Source organism: Myotis nattereri (assembly GCF_964212035.1).
Source record: "Myotis nattereri genome assembly, chromosome: 2".
Taxonomy (NCBI): domain Eukaryota; kingdom Metazoa; phylum Chordata; class Mammalia; order Chiroptera; family Vespertilionidae; genus Myotis; species Myotis nattereri.
In genome coordinates, this window is record NC_138076.1 from 88,483,385 (window position 1) to 88,504,480 (window position 21,096).

General features: G+C 36.0%; 1 protein-coding gene across 8 annotated transcripts in view; it reads right to left on the reverse strand.

The window, feature by feature from the left end:
* Positions 1-21,096, reverse strand: part of CAB39L (calcium binding protein 39 like) — a 151,868-nt gene that overhangs the window by 83,060 nt on the left and 47,712 nt on the right. For 5 of the 8 annotated variants that reach the window (XM_081082798.1, XM_081082797.1, XM_081082796.1 and 2 more), the window contains 2 exons: positions 6,674-6,815; positions 3,106-3,270 (listed from right to left, as the gene is read on the reverse strand). In XM_081082798.1, coding sequence (XP_080938924.1) covers positions 3,106-3,270; positions 6,674-6,784 — 276 coding nt within the window. In that variant the 5' untranslated portion in view covers positions 6,785-6,815. Of the gene's footprint in view, positions 1-3,105; positions 3,271-3,511; positions 3,696-6,673; positions 6,816-21,096 lie in introns of all 8 variants that reach the window. The other 3 variants (XM_081082802.1, XM_081082803.1, XM_081082801.1) reach the window with 2 other exon arrangements.

Here is a 21,096-nt window from a genome sequence, read left to right on the forward strand (position 1 = left end):
AATAAAATATATATTTTTTTTTATAAAAGGAAAAGTCTGTATCTAAATGATATACTATTTAAAACTTCTTTTTAAAAAAAAGAAAGGAAGCGTAAAACTATAATTATTTGTAGATTACATACTACTATATAGAGAGAACCTTAAAGAGTCTACAAAAAGCCGAAACCGGTTTGGCTCAGTGGATAGAGCGTCGGCCTGCGGACTGAGAGGTCCCAGGTTCGATTCCGGTCAAGGGCATGTACCTGGGTTGCGGGCATATCCCCAGTAGGAGATGTGCAGGAGGCAGCTGATCGATGATTCTCTCTCATCGATGTTTCTAACTCTCTATCTCTCTCCCTTCCTCTCTGTAAAAAATCAATAAAATATATTAAAAAAAAAAAGAGTCTACAAAAAAACCTATTAGAACTAATCAAACGAATTCAGAAAAGTAGCAGGATACAAAATTAATATTCAGAATTTGATTGCATTTTTATACACCAACAACAAAATAAGAGAAAGAAAAATTAAGAAAAAAATCCCCTTTACAATTACATCAAAAAGAATAAAGTATGTAGCAATAAATTCAACCAAGAAAATAAAAGACCTGTCCTCAGAAAACTATAAGACATTGCAGAAATAAATTGAAGAAGATAAAAATAAATGAAAGGATATACTGTGTTCATGGTTAGGAAGAATTAACATTATTAAAATGTCCATACTACGCAAAGCAATCTACAGATTCAATGAAATCCTTAGTAAAATACCAATGGTATTTTTCACAGAACTAGTACAAATAATCCTAAAAAATACCTGGAAGCACAAAAGACCCTGAATAGCCAAAGGAATCTTGAAAAAAAAAAAAAAAAAGAAAAAAGAAGTTGGAGGTATCATGCTACCTGATATCAAACTACTTAGTATACTATAGCATGGTACTGGCATAAAAACGGACACATAGATCAATGAAACAGAATAGACAACCCAGAAAAAATTCCACACCTATATGGTTAATTAATCTACGATAAAGGAAGCAAGTATATACAATGGGGTAAAGACAGTCTCTTCAATAAATGGTGTTAAAAAGGGGGGAATAGGGGACACCTGTAATACTGTCAACAATAAAAATGAATGAATGAATGAATGAATGAATGAAGTTAACAAAACTGGACAGGCATGTAAAAGAATGAAACAGGATTACTTTCTTATACAATATACAAGAATAAAATCAAAATGAATTAAAAAATTAAATGTAAGGCCTGAAACCATAAAAATCCTAGAAGAAAACATAGAAGAGTAGCTAATGCTACTCTTTGACATCACTCTTAGTAATATATTTTTAGATGTCTCCTTGAACAAGGGAAATACGAGAAAAAATGAATAAATGGGAGTACATCAAACTAAAGTATTTTTGCATAGTGAAGGAAACCATCAACAACATGAAAAGACAACCAACTAAATGGATGAAGATATTTGCCAATGATATATCCGAAAAGGGGTTATATCCAAAATATATAAGGAACTCATACAACTCAACTCCAAAAAAACAAACAATCTGATTTAAAAATGGGCAGAGGACCTGAATAGACATTTCTCCAAACAGGACATACAGATGGCCAATAGACATATGAAAAAATGCTCAATGTCACTAACCATTAGTGAAATGCAAATTAAAACCATAATGAGATATCACTTCACACCTGTCAGAATGGTCATCAATACCTCAACAAACAAGTACTGGTGAGGATGTGGAGAAAAGGGAACCCTTGTGCACTGTTGGTGGAATCATAAATTGGTGTTACCACTACGGAAAGTAGTATGAAGTTTCCTCAAAAAATTAAAAATAGAACTATCATATGACCCAGTAATTCCACTTATGGGTATTTATCCAAAGAAATCCCAAACACTTATTGAAAAGACATATGCAACCTTATGTTCATTTCAGCGTTACTTATATTAGCCAAGATATGAAGCAAACTAAGTGTTCAACAGATGAATGGATAAAGAAAAAGTGAGGCCCTAACTGGTTTGGCTCGGTGGAGAGAGCGTTGGCCTGTGGACTGAAGGGTCCCAGGTTCAATTTCGGTCAAGGGCATGTACCTTGGTTGTGGGCAGAATTCCAGTAGGAGGTGTGCAGGAGGCAACTGATAGATGATTCTCTCTCATGCTTCTCTCTCATCGATGTTTCTAACTCTCTATCCCTTTCCCTTCCTCTCTGTAAAAAATCAATAAAATTTATTAAAAAAAAAAGAAAAAAAAAGTTATATATATATATATATATATATATATATATATATATATGGTATATTCTCAATATATATACAATGGAATATTGATCAGCCATAAAAAAGAATGAAATCTTGCCATTTGTGACAACATGGATGGACCTAAAGGGTATTATGCTAAGTGAAATAGGTAGACAGAGAAAGACAAATACCAAATGATTTCACTTATACGTGGAATCTAAAGAACAAAATAAACTAACAAACAAAACAGAAACAAACTTACAGACACAGAGAACAAATTGATGGTTGCCAGATGAGAGGGAATTGGGGGTAATGGGTGAAAAGGGGAAGGGAATGAGATGATCAAATTGCCAGTTATAAAAACAGTCACGGGAAAGTAAAGTATAGCATAGCAATATATATAGTTAATAATATTGTAATAACTATGTGTAGTGTCAGATGGGCACTAGACTCATTGGGGTGATCACTTCATTAAGCTATATAAATGTCTAATTACTCTGCTGTAGACCCTAATATTGTCTGTCAACTGTAATTTTAAAAAAACTGCCTGGCCAGTGTGGCTCAGTGGTTGAGCGTCAACCTATGAATCAGAAGGTCACAGTTTGATTCCCAGGCAGAGCACATGCCCAGGTTGTGGGCATGCAGGAGGCAGCCAATCAGTGATTCTTTCTCATTATTGATGTTTCTATCTCTCTCTCCCTCTCCCTTTCTCTCTGAAATCAATTTAAAAAATATATTTAAATTTTTTTTAATTTAAAAAATGATTTTAGAGTTTTAGAAAAACTTTTAAAATAATAAACAGTAATAAAAAATTAAAATCAAATATTAATAGTCATACATATTAAAATTGAAAAGCAGAAATATAATACTCTTTCAGATAGTTTACCTCAAAGTCTATCAGCTGTAGGTCAGCTATCAGTGTCACCAGCAGCCCACTATTGTAGAGTTCTTGTGCTAACTGAGCCACAGCCTCTGTTGGGGGTTCCTTGTCATTTGTACCACACAGAATTTCTTTCATTGCTTGCAGTGATTTCGATACTTCTTCCGAAGCCTAGTGACCAAAAAGTATGCTAAGACTTAAGTGAATAAAAATTTTCAGGCTATAAACAAACAAAAACCACTTATTAATCCCTATATATTTATGATCAAAGAACACTGTACAGTTATAAACAAACAAAAACCTTTTAGTAAGCACTGGTTTTTTTATTTTAAAAAGTTACTAAAATTTGTATCTAAAAAAGACCTCTAGTATTTCTATTTAGCCAGCATAATTAAAAAAAATATTTTCTCACCGAAACCGGTTTGGCTCAGTGGACAGAGCTTCGGCCTGCGGACTCAGGGGTCCCGGGTTCGATTCCGGTCAAGGGCATGTGCCTGGGTTGCGGGCACATCCCCAGTGGGAGATGTGCAGGAGGCAGCTGATCGATATTCCTCTCTCATCGATGTTTCTGGCTCTCTATCTCTCTCCCTTCCTCTCTGTGAAAAATCAATAAAATATATTAAAAAAAATATTTTCTCTTAAACCATACTCAGACACAGTCCATTTTGATAGTAATTAATTGTAAATTTAACTCTTGAAATTAAAATGACTCTATTTTAAAGACCTATCTGTAGCTACTAGTCTTTAAAACATTTGCTAAGGTTTTTCTGATTTTTTTAAGTAGTCTAGGTATAAAATCATAAATTGTTAAAACGCATAAACTTTGTTGATACACTTTTCTCTCACACAGACATTATCTTTTTTGTTATCTGTAAAACTTTTAAAAAATCCCTCACTATATATAAAGAATAATAGGAAAATCCATGGAGATAGAAAGTAGGTAAGTGTGTACTAGGGCCTGTTGAGATAGAATGAGTAATGACTGCTTATAGGGTACAGGGTTTCTTTTTGGGATGATACACATGTTCTGGGATTAGATAGAGGTGATGGCTGTACAACCTTGAGAGTATAATAAAAACCACCGAGTTGTACATTTTAAAATGGTGGAATATATGGTATGCAAATTATATCTCAATGAAAACTTTTAAAAAAAGTTAATACAGATGAGGAGAGAAGAACAGACCATTAGTTAACAATTTGATTTGCTGACCACTAAAAATATATATGTAAAGTTTAAAATTTAAAGTATACTATTCTAATCATTATAATTGAAGGGAATAAAGAGAATAAGGTAATATAAAAATAATACATAGTAATGTGACACTATTTAAAAAAATAATTTCCATATACATTTTATGATCTGACTGAAGCAATCCTTATTTATTAGAGATTGGAAGTTTCTTAAATTGTGTGACTATACCACAGGTCAAGAAACATTTAAGTACCCCAGAAGTTACCTGAATGGCTCTCTTTCAGCCTAAAAGTAAATATTGTTATGTCTTTTATGATAAACATTTATTTACATTTTTGCAGTTTTCTTACCTATGTTTGTAGCCTAAACAATATAGTTTAGTTCTACTGATTTAGAATAATACCTGTACTCTTTTAAAATTTGCTTCTTTCACTTCACACTGTATTTGTGAGATTCATTCATGCTGCTGCATGTAAGCAGCAGTTCTTCAATTTTCATTTTCTATGGTATTCCAATGATGGTGGCACCACTTCACTATCAGCTCTATTGTTGTTGGACATTTGGGTTGTTTCCATTGAGAGGTTATTATGCAAAGCACAATACTATAACATTCTTGTACATGTAGTCTGAGACCATGTTCAAGAATATCTCTAGAGTTTATATCTAGCAAGAACATGCATGACTTTCTATCTAACAGATAATATACTAACCTTGTTTCCAAAAACCAATTTATACTTTATACTCATAGGGAGTCAAAGTTCTTATTGCTTTCCATACTTGTAAATACTTAACACCATTAGACAATTTTGCCAAGGTAGAACATGTATATTATGAATATACTGCAGTTACTTGGACTTTTTCTGATTACTTATGAAGATGAGTATCTTTTTATGTTTTTTAAAAAGTTTTCTTTCTTTTGTCATTTAGAATCACTCTTTTATAAAGATCTTTTTTTCTACTTGGACCAATAGTTGGTTCAATATTACAAGTACACTAGGATTAAAATATATTTCTATATTACTTACAAGATGTAGGATGAAAAATATACTTCTACATCCTTATAAGAACACAAGATTGTATCAGACACTGAGACAAAAATATACTTTGCACTCAAGGGTATTTAATTTATAGATACTAATACTAAAAAGTCCTTTCAATGCGGAAGCACTACATGGTAGGATTTTAAAACAATGTTAAAATGAGGTTGCACTGCAGTAGAAACTATCAGTTAACCTTTAAATAAAAGCTTTTTACCCTTCATGCCAATATATTATACCAGTACTAGAGGCCTGGTGCATGGATTTGTGCAGTGGTGGGGTCCCTCAGCTTGGTCTGAGGGGATCAGGTCAAAACTGGCTCTCTGACATCCCCTAAGGGGTCCCAGATTGCGAGAGGGGTGCAGGCCAGGCCAAGGGACCCCACCAGTGCACGAATCCATGCACTGGACCTCTAGTATGCATATAAGATCTATGGTTAATCTCTTCCCCCACTCCTCCCTCCCCGCTTCCCTCTGAGATTCATCAGTCTCTTCCATGTTTCCATGCCCGTGGTTTCTGCTTCTGTGTTGAGCATTTGACTCCTGGTGGTCAGTGCGCATCATAGCTACTGGTTGGTTGGTCAGCCAGTTGCTTAGGCTTTTATATATATAGATAACCACTTAGATTTTTAAGCTATGTAGTCTAGAGGAATCCAGGGTTGGTCAGAGGCTCCAGATAATGAATCAAGAGCTCAAGACAACCCTGGTCAAGTATCTCAGTTGGTTAGAGCATTGTCCTGATACACCAAGGTTTCAGGTTCAATCCCCAGTCAGAGCACATACAAGAATCAACCAATGCATAAAGAAGTAGAACAGCCCTGGCTGGTTTGGCTCAGTGGACAGAGTGTCAACCTGTGGACTGAAGGGTCCCAGGTTTGGTTCCAGCTGGGGGCACGTGCCCGGGTTGCAGGCTCGGTACCCAGTGTGGGGTGTGTAGGAGGCAACTGATAGATGATTCTCTCTCAGCATTGATGTTTCTCTCTCTCCCTCTCCCTTCCCTTCTGAAATCAATAAAAATATATTTTAAAAAAAAAGTAGAACAAAAAATCAATGTTTCTCTTGCATGCGCTCTCTCTCTCTTCTCCTGCTTCTCTTTCTCTAAATCAGTAAAAAAATTTTAATAAAGAAATTTTAGTTGATTAGAGGGTTGTCCTGATATACCAAGAGTTCAAGACAATAGACTCAACAATTAACAGATGCATAAAACCTAAAATAAATTTAAATGTATTTACAGAGACCCTATGTAAATCACAGACCATATTTGGGTACTTCATTAAACTTTTATGTTGGTTTTTGGTCTTGGAATAAATATATTTTAATAATAATGTTATTGTTTTAGCTCATACCTTGTCTGTCTTTTTGTCTTGCTTTTCCAAAATGGCTAAGTTGTCTTTCAGAATTTTCACAATTTCTGCTGGATTTTTATGTGATTTACTAAACAATGGCATTTTTTTCATCTTTAGAAATATCCTCTTCCAATATGGAATGCTAAAAACAAATAAAAAAAATAAAAATCATTAACTTATTCTTAACATGATTAAATTGTTATACTAAAATGACTTGTTTTCAATTCAGTAATTTGCTATATTAAAATCCAATTAAAATGAGTTTCATCAAGTTTTATGCCGAATTTAAACACATGAAAAATATTTTTAAACTTTACCTAAAAGTTTTTTCTCTAAGTTAAAATTTTTTCTTATAGTAGAAATACAAGTATTATGCAAGAATGGAAAAAAGAATACCTTTAGAGAATAACCTGATAGTTAGACTAAAAACTGATGCTAATAATAATAGTAGATAAAATAAAACATATAAAACTAAAGTGGAATTAAGATCCACATACTATGGTAAGGCGATATTTAAAAGCATTCCACTCAACAGCAATGTAGAGTCTGTTCTTCACTCTTTAAATATTCAGCTGACTATACTCATTGATGAAATGAGGGCTACCATGGCAGAAGGTGAAGAGAGAAGGGCAAGGAGTATCAATTCTTGATTTTGAGAACATCAATTTACATACAGCAGAGAAAGCCAAATGTGGCAATCATTGTCTTATATTCATTTACTTTACATGTATTAGCAAAAATATTTCAAGCATTACAGAAATATGGTATAATAAATCAGAGGCTTCCATTATAACAAATGACCCAGAGATACCAATTATCAGTTTGGAATATACTACTCCTGAGTTTTTTCTATACATGTAAAAGTAACCATGTTTTAAAATAAAAATAGAATAGTTCTAAATATAGTATTTTGTAACTTTTCCAAACTTTTTATATCTTGAATATCATTCTATAAGTGCATGTTTAGGTCTGTAATATTTTTATTGCAATATAGTATTCCATTATACAGATACATTACATAATTATTTGATAAGTTCTTAATTATTATAATTTATTTTACCAATACCCTATTGATGTATTTTGAGTTAATTCAATTTCTCTTAATATTTTTCTTATTAACAGTGAAGAATATTATATGTAAATGTGTACACAAACATGTATACCAGTTGATAATAGCACTCTTCTAACCAGCTATTCCTGTGGTGTAACCTTGGCTATGGTTCTAAATCCCTCATCCTCCTAGATTCCTACTTCCTAAATCTGGTTCCCTAGTATTTGATAGATCTGTGAGTTACCTTATATCCTTCTAATAAATTCATTCAGTATTGACTGTGATCAAGAATTCCAATGGGATACATACTAGTATATGTTATGAAGTATAAATTACAACTGTTGGTATAAATTTTGACAATAAACAAAAGACTTAAAAATTATTTCATGTTTTCAGTAGGGATGCCTTAACTTCCCAATGTGGGAGGGTAAATATAAGGGGGAAGTTGTCCACTTTTAGGGCAAGAATAAGTTGTTGTTGTTTTTTAAATATATTTTATTGATTTTTTTACAGAGAGGAAGGGAGAGAGATAGAGAGTTAGAAACATCGATGAGAGAGAAACAGCGATCAGCCAACTCCTGCACATCTCCTATTGGGGATGTTCCCGCAACCCAGGCACATGCCCTTGACCGGAATCGAACCTAGGACCCTTCAGTCCGCAGGCCGACGCTCTATCCACTGAGCCAAACTGGTTTCGGCAAGAATAAGTTTTAAAAGCATGTTAAAGGACCCAAATCAGTCTCTAAAACTGATTCAGAAAGTTGACTCAGCACTGAAAGATAAAGTATGTGAAGATCACACTGTGAGACTCAGTGGGTGGTTTCAGGTGCAAAAAAGAAAGAACATTGGAAGAACATTGTGTCCTGTCCCTTTATAAAATACAAGAACAAAATGATAAATATGCATTAGGTCTTTCTTTAATTATCAGGCCTAAACATAAATAAAGGCAAAGTATATTTAAAAAGTGTATGTAATGTGGAAGTGGGGTAGGTGCTGAAATGATCATTAGATGGTTGGGCAAAGTAAACAGTCTGTTGATTACTACCTCGGTGCTCTTGGGCACAGTATGTGATCGCTCCAATTTCTGTGTTTTTACCTGTAAATGGTTATAATAACATCTCCTTCTCAGGACTGTTGTAAGGATTAAAGGCATGCAGAGCACCCTGCACAGGGCCTAGTAGATGTGAGGTACTCTATAATGCTTAGCTGCCATTATTACAAAATGTTCTATAATAGTTAATGAATTATTTCACTACACAGAAAGACATAATAATTGAGATATAATTTTGTCTTTATTGTGTCCTAGACACTTCTAAATTCCTGAGCCACTTACACATTTTTTAAAAATATAAATTTATTTTTTGAATTTTAAATACTCAATCTATATATATAAAAGCCTAACTTTCAAATTGTTCCCTCAGGAGTTCAACCAGGAGACTGGGAGTTCGATCACTTGCTATGACGTGCGCTGACCAGCTGGGGGCGGCATGGAACATAGGAAGGCCTGGCCGGCAGCCAGAAGGCCCCCATCAGCCCTGATCGCCAGTCACACCTAGGAAATTTCGTGCACTGAGCCTCTAGAGTTCAAATATTTAACATTAACAAATTTTTATTTATTTTTTGTTAATCCTCACCTGAGGATATTTTTCCACTGATTTTTAGGAAGACTGGAAGAGAGAGCAAAAGACAGAAACATTGATGTGAGAGCAACAGTATGCACCCTTGACCGAAATCACACCCTGGATTTGATCTACAGGCCAACGCTCTATCTACTGAACTAGAGCTAACATTAACACATTTTTAATGGCTAAATGTATTTGTGTATTATCTTTCTCTATGTAGTTCTACTGCACTAAGGAACAGATAGTCAACTATAGGAATTTCAACTAAATATGTACTCCCTAACATCAAAACAGAGTGCAAATTATATATGGTATATATATATGATATGACATGACTTTTGTCAGTTACCCATTGCTCTGCTCAATTCTCACTGTAACAAGCTAGTTCTAATGCTAATTCCACTACAATTATAAACATTTTCAGGACATTATCCTATATAATAAAAGGCTAATATGCAAATCGACTGAACGGTGGCACGACTGGTCGCTATGATGTACACTGATCACCAGAGGGCAGATGCTCAACACAGGAGCTGCCCCCTGGTGGTCAGTGCACTCCCACGGGGGGAGAGCTGCTCAGCCAGAAGCCAGGCTCACAGCTGGCGAGTGCAGTGGCCTCTCCTGCCTTCATGGCAGTCGGACATCCCCCAAGGACTCGTGGACTGCGAGAGGGCACAGGCCGGGCTGAGGGACCCCCCTCCCCGAGTGCACGAATTTCATGCACTGGACCTCTAGTATTAATATAATAGTTAGCCAGCATTTCCTGATTCACTGTAGCCCAACTGTTCATTTGCCTGTTGGTTTCTTCATTTATTCATTCACGTACTCAACGAACAAAACTAAGCATAGGGATAGAAAAACACAAGCCCTGCTCTTTGGAGCTAATTATTAATTGGAAAAGCAAATATTTTAGGGGCAATGAAATTAATAACAGTGGGAATTAACATAGAATATATATAATGCCTCTAATATAGTTTTCCCTTTTTTGAATTTATTATTTTCATATTTTAAATGTACCTATTATCATAATAACTCTAACATAAACTTAGTTTAATAATGTTCTAAAATCTCATGGGATCAATAGTCCTCAATTCTGGGGAGCCTATTTTGAGGAAAATCAAAATCCATACTTTCAAACCATGCAGTTACAGCCCCCCAGGTCTCCTACAAATTAATGTGAAGCTCTCTTTTCTACACTGTTCTCTTCAGACCATGGCCAGCTCCATCTCACCCCCAGACTGAACACCTGTCTCTATAATTTTAAATTTGAAGCTGCCCTTTCCATAATCTGAGCAATTGTGATGGTCACTCCATGTGCACCCACCCTAATCATATCATTCACTGCTGCACCTTTACTTAATAAATGAGTCAACCAGCACTCAACACTACCTGCTAATAATCAGACCTAAACCCTCATCTATTTCTGAGTTGTTGTTAACTGATCATTATGATTCAGAAGTTATCACCCTTATGTGTGTATCATTTCTCCTGTCTGTAAATTCAGGGGTTCTTTTTTCTTTTTATTGAATTTCTTGGGGTGACGCACCTTTTTTTTAGCTTAACTGTGAATTCACCTCATCATATCATTTAATTCATAATTTTCCATTTCATTCATGAAGATATCAAGAAAAAATTTGCCAAATGCACCGGGAAAGCTCAGATACATTATATTTATTTGTTTACACCAGTTTGATTACTGTATTTTATTTTTTATTACATCTCCATGACTTACTAATTTTATAACTGCAAGTTTGTACCTTTGACCACCTCCACCCATTTCATCCACTGGCATCCTATGCCTTTGACAACCACCAATCTGTTCTCTTTAATATATAAACTTATTTTTGTTTTAGTGGTGTTTTCTAGATCCAACATGAGTGAGATCATATGGTATTTATCTTTCTCTGACTTATTTCACTTAGCATAATGCCCTAAAGGTCCATCCATGTTGTTACAAATGACAAAAATTTATTCTTTTTAATGAGTGAATAATATTCCATTGTGTGTGTACGTGTGTGTGTGTACTAGGTGTACCGGTTAATAATGTGGATTTTTTTCAATAGAGGGAGTTACACATATGTTGATATATATGCGATTTGATATGTATGCTATTTTGTTGTATTGACAAGTTTCAAAACTTCATATGTCAAATTTGCTGAAGGTGTTAACATCATAGGTATTTTTACACTTAAAAATGTTGAATTTCATGCCCAAAAAAGAGCATTTGTGGAAAGTTATAATTCATTACTTTATTTTGAAGAAAAGTGCTGCTGAAAACTTCAGGAAGTTTATGGTGAACATACTCCATTTCAAGATACGTGTGAACGCTGGTTTAAACGCTTTAAAAGTGATGATTTCAATGTGAAAGACAGTCCAGGTCAACTGAAAAAGTTTGAAGACCAACAATTACAAGCATTATTGGATGAAGATGCGTGTCAAACTCAAAAACAACTTGCAGAAAGATTAAACGTTACTCAGCAAACAATTTCTGATTGTTTACAAGCAATGGGAAAGATTTTAAAGGAAGGAAAATGGGTGCCACATCAACTGAACAAAAGACAAATGGAAAACTGAAAAGTCCTCAGTAAAATGTTGCTGCAACAGCATGAAAAAAAGTCTTTTCTGCATCGAATTGTGACTGGCGATGAAAAGTGGTCTTATTTTGAGAATCCCTAATGCACAAAATCACGGGTTGATCCAGGTCAACCATCAACATTGACTGCAAGGCCAAATCCCTTGGGAAAGAAGACAATGCTCTGCATTTGGTGGGATCAGGAAGGTGTGGTGTATTATGAACTTCTAAAACCAGGTGAAGCCATTAATACTGATTGCTACCGACAAAAATAATCAATTTGAACCATACTTTGGTCATGAGACGACCAGAATGTTCCAGACGAGACACAGCAAAGTAATTTTGCTTCATGATGATGCACCATCACACACTTCAAAACAAGTTAAAGACATGTTAAAAGATCTTGCCTGGGAAGTATTAACCCACCCGCCATATTCACCAGACCTTGCTCCTTCAGATTACCACTTGTTCAGATCGATGGCACATGCACTTTCTGAGCAGCACTTCAAAACATACAAAGAGTCCTAGCTGATTTGGCTCAGTGGATAGAGCGTCGGCCTGCGGACTGAAGGGTCCCAGGTTCGATTCCAGTCAAGAGCACATGCCTGGGTTGTGGGCTTGACCCCCCATGGGGGCCGTGCAGGAGGCAGCCGATCAATGACTCTTTCTCATTATTGATATTTCTACCTCCCTCTTCTTCTCTCTCCCTCTCTGAAATCAATAAAAATATATTTAAAAAAACAACATACAAAGAAGGAGAAATTGGGTCTCTGAATAATTTGTCTCAAAACAAGAAAAGTTCTATTGGGACGGTATCCACAAATTACCGGAAAGATGGGGAGATGTGTAGCTAGTGATGGACATTACTTTGAATAAAGCACTTTCGATGTTTCTCTTGAAATTATCGTGTTTTCTTTTACAAAATTCGCTATTCGTAACCAGTACACCTAATATATATCCTACCTAATAAAAGGGTAATTTTCAAATTAACTGTCACTCCGTTACAAAGATGACAGCACCCATACCCACAAGGTGGCGGCACCCAGTCCCCTCAGTCCCACTGGAGTCCCCCAGTCTTGGGGGGGGGGGGGTGGCCACTGAGAGCAAGCAGCATGAGCGGCCTGGCGGAATGCTTGCTTTGAGACAAGTGTTCCGCCCTGGCCACGGAGGGCCTCTGGGCAGCGTGGGTGAACGCAGAGCAGCTGGGGCAGGACGCTTGCGTCATCGCTGTGGCGACAAGGTAAGCATCCCGCCCCAGCCGCAGAGAGCCTCTGGGCCGCGGAGAGCCTCTGGGCAGCGGGCGTGGAGTGGCCAGGCCCCACAGAGCGCAGAGAACCACGGGGAGTGGGCCTATGCCGTCAGGGCTCCCAGATTGGAGAGGGCTCCCCTGAGGGCTCCCAGATTGGAGAGGGTGCAGGTCAGGCTTTGGGACCCACCCCCATGCATGAATTTCGTGCAACGGACCTCTAATATATATATATATATATATATATATATATATATATATATATATATATATATATATTTATTTATATATATATATTTATTTTTTTTAAATATATATATATATATATATATATATATTTTTTTTTTTTTTTTTTTCAACATGTACTCATCCATCAATGGATACAGGTTGTTTTTATATCTTGGCTATTGTAAATAATGCTGCAATAAACATGGAAGTACATATATATATTTTTGAATTAGTGTTTTATTTTTCCAGATAAATACTCAGAAGTGAAATTACTGGATCATATGATAATTCTATTTTTAAATTTTAGAGGAACTTCCATAATGTAAAGGGGGGGGGTTATAAAAGATAGAATAAAATATTTTTAAATTAGATAGGCCATGTACAGTGAGCTGTAGGTTATTTATTGCTTATCCATATTCATTCTGAATCTTTTAACTCCTTCTATCAATCATGGCTGAAAATAAAATGCTTAAGATGGAGACAAAAGGCATGAAGGAGACCTGAAAATGGTACCTTCTGGGGATAAGTTGATAGTAGTACTTTTTCATAAAGTGTACCTTAGAGTTTTTAGAACATACATTATATTTCAGCAAAGCAGGAAAAACGGACAAGAAAAGATGCTATGTTAGGCCAACAGACTGACACCAGATGAACTTCTCCCGGGCACTGAAAACTGTGTTAGGGCGTCATACAAAACCTGCCCTCCAGCATTAGTGGTGACAGCGGGCCATACAGCACACAGATGCCAGTGAACTGACAGTGGCCCTGTTGTACTTTTCCACTTTCAAGAATAAACAAACAGAATAAACAACACAAAATATAAGTTCTATTTAATGGGGGGTGGGGGTGGGCAGGGGAGAAGCAGCACATGAAAATGAGAGAAATGCCCTATGGGCTTTGGACAGGGAAGGTTGCTTCCAAAATTAATTTTTTTGTAGGAGACGGGGGTAGGGGGTGGGTGGGGGGGGGGAGATTTATGCAAAAAGAAAGCTGGCCAAGGTAAACAATCAAACACATAAACATACATATTACCCCCTCCCAGCCAATGCAGCAGACAGTCCAAATCTGCATAGAGCAGAATTGACCCCACAGAGAATTGACGACAAATAAAAGGTACAAAATTGGCCAGTCTACATTTATTCGTTCAGAAAATATTTACTGAGCCCCTTTAAAGTACCAGGTATTGAATTAGAAAATTCAAAATGAACACGTCTCACAGGGCTCAAAATACAGTGGGAAACAGACACATACAGAGTTTAGCCAGAATGCCAGAAAAAGTCAAAGAAACTAAAATATTAAGTGTGTGTCTGTATATAGACATACACTACATATATATGTATATATATGTGTATATATGTATACATATATATAGAGATGTATATATTATATATAGTATATATATATATTATAGAGCTATAGAGAAGATAAAGTGCTATTCAATAAAAACAGGTATTATAAAAATAGGGAAAGGTCAAGGAAGCCAATAACAAAATAAAGGCAACTAAAAAATGGAGCAGAAGCAACACTCAAAGAGAGAGAGAAAAAAAAATCTAAACCTGGTCATTTAAAGGATTTTTCTCACTGAGATAAATGATGAGACCCCAAATTAAGCTTCTTGTAGCTTTAAAAAGAAACAAACATTCCTCTTTCAAAGCTCGTTTATACAAAATGACCTTAACAAAAACGGGCCAAAAATTAAGTTGTTTTTAGACTTCCATAAAACTAAATGTCGTAGGACCATGAAGACAATCTATAGAGTTCTGAGAGGGAAAGTCTATAACCTCATAATTATGTGTTACTTATGTATTAATAAATTGTGTACAGTTACTAAAACTTTTACAAAAAGATGAGATGAATCAAGCACACAAGGGTTCAATAAAATAAATGCTAAAATTCAGAAATAGTTCTTGAGTGGGAGCCTTGATATTGTTGGCAGGACATGTGAGAGGGTGAGAATCTACAATTATAATTAAAACCTCTGGGAATAAAAATAAATAAGAACTCAACTAAATAAGTTAAAAAGGAAACTACCCCAAAAATCTCTAAGAAAATAAGGATGAAAACAACTGAATCAGAAAAGTAAAAGAAAATCTCTGCAGGTCCCTCCATGCTGTCTCAAAAAGTAAGAGACCCCCCGCCTTTTTTACTGCTGCATAGTATTCCATGGTATAAATGTATCACAGCCTTTTTTTTTAATGCTAAGCAAAGTAAGCCAGTCAGAGAAATACAAGTATCATATGATCTCACTCATATGAAGAATCTAATGAACAAAATAAACTGATGAACAAAATAGATCCAGAGACAAAGAACCATGGAACAGACTGCGGAATCTCAGGGAAGGCAGGGGAGGGTGTGTGGGTGGGAAGAGATCAACCAAAGAACTGTATACATATATGCATAACCCCTGGACACAGAAAATAGGGTGGTGAAGGCCTGGGGTAGGGGTAGGGGGTGGGGTGGGGGTGGGCTAGAAGTGGTCAATGGGTGGAAAAGGGGGACGTAAGTAATAATTTCAACAATAACGATGTTAAAAAATTACAACAAAAAAAGAAAATCTCTGGTAACTGTTTGGTCTTGTTTCTTCTGGTGATAAGACATGTCGGTTCTACTTCCCACCCGACCCTACCAAAAGGGTGGGAATAGGACCCAGGTGTAGCCAGAGTATTTCTTCCACTTCCCTGGCTATAACAATTGACTCACAAAATTATGACAAGGTCAAGATAATCATACTTCAACAGGACTTTTCTGCCTATGTGTTTTAATTTAATTTAGTTTAAATAAAATATTTGGACATACAGAAGGAGAGATAGAGAACAATGTAATGTGTTTCTCAATATTTACCACCTAGCTTAAAAAATAAAACAACTGAAGCAACCCCCTTGGTTATGTCTCACTGATCCTATTCCCCTCTGGCTCATACTATGCCTACTTAGCATTTATCTTTCCTATATATGTTTTCACTTTTTTACCAACATTTATAGATAATATGAGATATTGTGTATGCTTTAGCTTTATATAAATGGTATCATACCATTAGTTCCTTTTTCCCTCAACATTATGTTATGAGACTTATTTGTATTGATACAGAAATCTCTAATTTATTCATCTTACCTACTGTATACCATCCCATTGTATGACTATATTGCAATTTATTTACTAATTCTCTGAGTTCTAATTATTTTCAATTGTTTACTGTTGCAAACATAATTGTAATACAGATTATCTTGCATGTTTACTTGTACATTTGTAGGAGAATGTCTCTAAGGCAGTGGATTCACCCCTTTTTTTAGAGTGATTTATACTTAGGAATGCATTTTACATTGTGACCTGGAACAAGTAATGTATAAATGATTATATAATTATTTCATGAAACAATACCTGCTCTCTGAATATTTTCCAATCTATTCTACCTGTTTTATCTTACATCATTTAAAAAAAGTACTGATCTCCCAGACAGCATGGCTCAGTGGTTGAGTGTCAACCTATCAACCCAGGGGGTCAGGGTTCGATTCCAGTCAGGGCATATGCCTGGTTGGGAGCTTGATCCCCAGTGTGGGGCATGCAGGAGACAGCTGATCAATGATTCTCTCTCATCATTGATGTTTCTCTCTCTCTCCCCATCTCCCTTACTTTCTGAAATCAATAAAAAATATATTTTTTAAAAAAGTACTGATCATTGTCTGTTAAATTGATTTCAGTACCTGGTAATGAGTTACAAGCTCAAGTTTAAAAAACACTGCTCTAAAATGGATTCAAGGAGCACAAACAGTATGATCACCTTTACTAGAAATGGCCACGTTACATTCCCAAGTTGTTAGACTAATTATATTCTCACTGGCATGAGTCCCAGTTGTGCTTCGTTCTTCCCAACAATGTAAAAATGTTGCCAATATAACAGTTATAAAAGGTTACTCCTTTATTATTATAATTTGTATTTTTCAATGACTAACAAGAATGAACATTTTTTCATATTTTTACTTGGCATTTTAACTTTCTTTTTCTGTAAATTTCCCATTTCTATATTTTGCCCGTTTCTTTAGGTAGTTGAAGAAAGTTATGCCAACATCCAATTAATATAGTCCCTTGCTTAAAAATATAAATCACAATCAAGAATCACTAGGCATTTGAGGAAAGTCAAGGAAATGCAAGCTAAATATAAACAGAGCAAATCCCTGGGGAAAGGGGAAAGAAAGGAATTAAAACAAGAAAAAAATATGTTTAATATCCCTCCCCCCAAACTATGCTATTACATCCATAAAATAAGAACAGGCTGCCATGCAAAAGAAGTAAACAGTGAACAAAAAAACTTGCTTAAAACTAAAAATGCAGTAAAATAGCTGACTGGCAGAATGGCATAGAATTGAAAAACAAAAAGCTAATTGAAGACCAAGCCATGGAAATCTCCTAAAAAGGAGAGCAAACAAAGAAAAACAAAGAAGAACACATTGAGAAAGGTCGGAAATAAACAGGGTAGGTCTGGAGAACCAATATTGATCAAATATGAATTCTTAAAGAAAAACAAAAACAGATAATTGGTGAAGAGAGAGTAACAAATAAATCAACAAAGAAAAAATATTTACTTGAGTGAATAAAGGTACATGTCTCCAGATTTATGCAAACTAATGTTTTTTACAGGGGAAATATGAAAAGGCTCACTCTAAGTACATTAAAAAATTTCTGAACTCTAAAGTTAAAGAGAAATCCTACAAACTTCCAAAAGAGAGTAGCACCTAAGAACCAGACTCTAACAGAAGAAACAAGATTTATAACTTGAAATCAAATGTCAAAAAAACAGTGAAACCTTCTTTACATAGCTTTGTGGGGAAGCACGGGACTTGGTTGGAAAGTCTGTAAGGAGGATTCTCCAAAATGTTGGGGATCTCTAGGGGAACCTTACCAAAGGTGGCAGACCCTGCCTTGATTTTTCCAAACAAGTCTGGATGTTTTACTGGAATCTCTATGTTTAATCTTTAGACATGACCTTGTAGAAGCTTGTGCCTTCTCAAGGATGCTTACCTCTGCTGACAGTATCTAATAGTTAATTTTAGTTCAAGCTGTTGTTACAATAAAAGCCTAAGGAGACAGGCAAATGAGGCTGCTTGGTTGCTATAACCAAGCAGTCCCTTAGCCCTCTCTTTCACAGAAATCTGTGCCAGAGTAACCCATTCATCTGTCACTCAGGGTCTGCCAGTCAGCCCCAGCACAGCTTCTAGAGGAAAAGATTTTTAATTTAGAGTTCTGTACTCTGTCAAAATATTATGCACTTGTGAGGGCAAAGTGAAATTACCTAAGGTTGGAAATGGAAAAGAAATAGGCAAATGAAAATAATATTTGAAAAACATGGAGCTGAGCAAAAAAACTGATAAAATTTAAAGTTAAGTCTAAATGAAGGCTAATATGTGTGTGTGAAGCTTAATACAATTGTTAAAAAAGTATTCCTACAGTATTCTGTTAGAGGCAAAATGTAACAAAAACTAACATCAGTAACCTGGAATAATGCAAATAAGTAAAATTCTTTTATAGATTTTGTACTTTGCTCAAGGAACAATGACAGATGTTAAGATGCAGAACTTGCAACTATCAAAAGGGTGAAAAAAGAACAAAAATAATTTAACTGAATCAGTAAGAATCAGGAGTGAAAAAATAAAAGAACAAGCAAATAGTAATGAGAGAATATGAAGCAATATGGAAAGAATAAGAGCAAACAACAGTAATTATATGCAAATGTGTTAAATTCTACTACTAAAAATCAAGACTCAAATTGAGTCAGTGCACACACACACAATTCAGCTATAAACTCCCAAGGGACATAAAACAACAAAATGATAGAAAAATGTTGAGAATAAAGAGATGCCTAAAGATATGCCAAGCAATATTACATGAATATAAGACAACACAAAGTTTTTCTATGTGTGTGTAGTATAGGTTTTATATATATACATGGAGGGGCAAAAGTAGGTTTATAATTGTGAGTACATGAAACAGAATTTATTTTTATTTATTAATTACTGTATTATTTTTCCATATGAACTATAAACCTACGTTTGCCTTACTCTTTATATAGTGTAGATATTTTATCTAATTATTATTGTAAATAGGAAATATATTTATAGATTACATATAACATATAACATCTGTCAATTTCCTTTATAAAATGAATAACGTTTTATACATGTTGGGTAAAATAAAGACTATATTATATATCTACTAGTGGCCTGGTGGGGATTAATTAGAGGAAATATTTTAATAATGCCATTTTCTCTTTCTCTATAAGGAAAGTATCAGAGATGAAAGAAAATTAGTAAAATGTATATGAAAATCTTCCTCCTGTCAGAGTCTGCGGTGCACCACGGGACCCAGAGTCAAGTCCCTGACCACCCATGTGCGCCTCAAAATCATATGAGACCCAGACCTGGCCAGCCCCCTCCACCCCCCCCCCCCCCCGCATTGGGCTAGATCCAGACCTGGCCAGTCCCACGCTTGTCAAGCCCTGCTGGGCAGGGGGTGCAGCCTCAGGTCCTATGGCCCGGCTCCAGGGCAGGGGACGCGGCCTGAGGTCCCCCATCAAGCCCCACCAGGTGGGGGGTGCAGCCTGAGGTCCCCCGGCCTGGCACTGGGGCAGGGGGCGCAGCCTAAGGTCCCCCAGCCTTACGCCAGGGCGGGGGGAGCAACCTGAGGTCCCCTGGCCCAGCACCAGGGCTGGAGGCGCACCTTGAGGGGCGTGGCCTCAGGTCCCTGCTGATTGCTCGTTAAGGCTCGTTATGGGAACTCGGCCTCCACTGTGGATGCAGCCATCTTGTGTTACGGAAACCCCACCTATGCTGTGGGCGCCACCATCTTTGTGGTTGAGTGACAGTCAATTTGCATATTCCCTCTTTATTATATAGGATTTTTATTTTGTGACTTCTATTTTCTCTGCTAAGTAGAACAAGCCGCTGCTGGAGAGAGATGAACAACAGGGAAGTATTATAGGGACTTTAAGGAAATATAAAAGTTTAGAAAAGCTACTGATAGAAATGGGAACAGAAGTTACTAGGGAAGTAATTTAAATTATTTTCAGTTAAAATGTTCAGTGTAGATCAGCCGTGGGCAAACTACGGCCCGCGGGCCGGATCCGGCCCGTTTGAAATGAATAAAACTAAAAAAAAAAAAGACCGTACCCTTTTATGTAATGATGTTTGAATTTATATTAGTTCACACAAACACTCCATCCATGCTTTTGTTCCGGCCCTCCGGTCCAGTTTAAGAACTCATTGTGGCCCTCGAGTCAAAAAGTTTGCCCACCCCTGGTGTAGATTCTAAGTAAATTCTTTTTTAAAAATATATATATTTATTGATTTCAGAGAGGAAGGGAGAGGGAGAGAGAGATAGAAACATCAATGATGAGAGAGAGTCATTGATTGGCTGCCTCCTGCATGCCCCACACTGGGGATTGAGTCCGCAACCCGGGCATATGCCCTTAACCAGAATCAAACCCAGGACCCTTCAGTCTACAGGCTGATGCTCTACCCACTGAGCCAAACCAGCCAGGGCTCTAAGTAAATTCTTGTCAATAAAATCAAAGAATGTTTAGAGAACAATATATCAAATCACATTATTTAATAATTGTAAATTATATAAATAAATCAAATATTTCAGATGATGATAAAAAGCCATCCAATAAAATAAAAATCTAAAAATAAACAAATAAATAAATAAATAAAA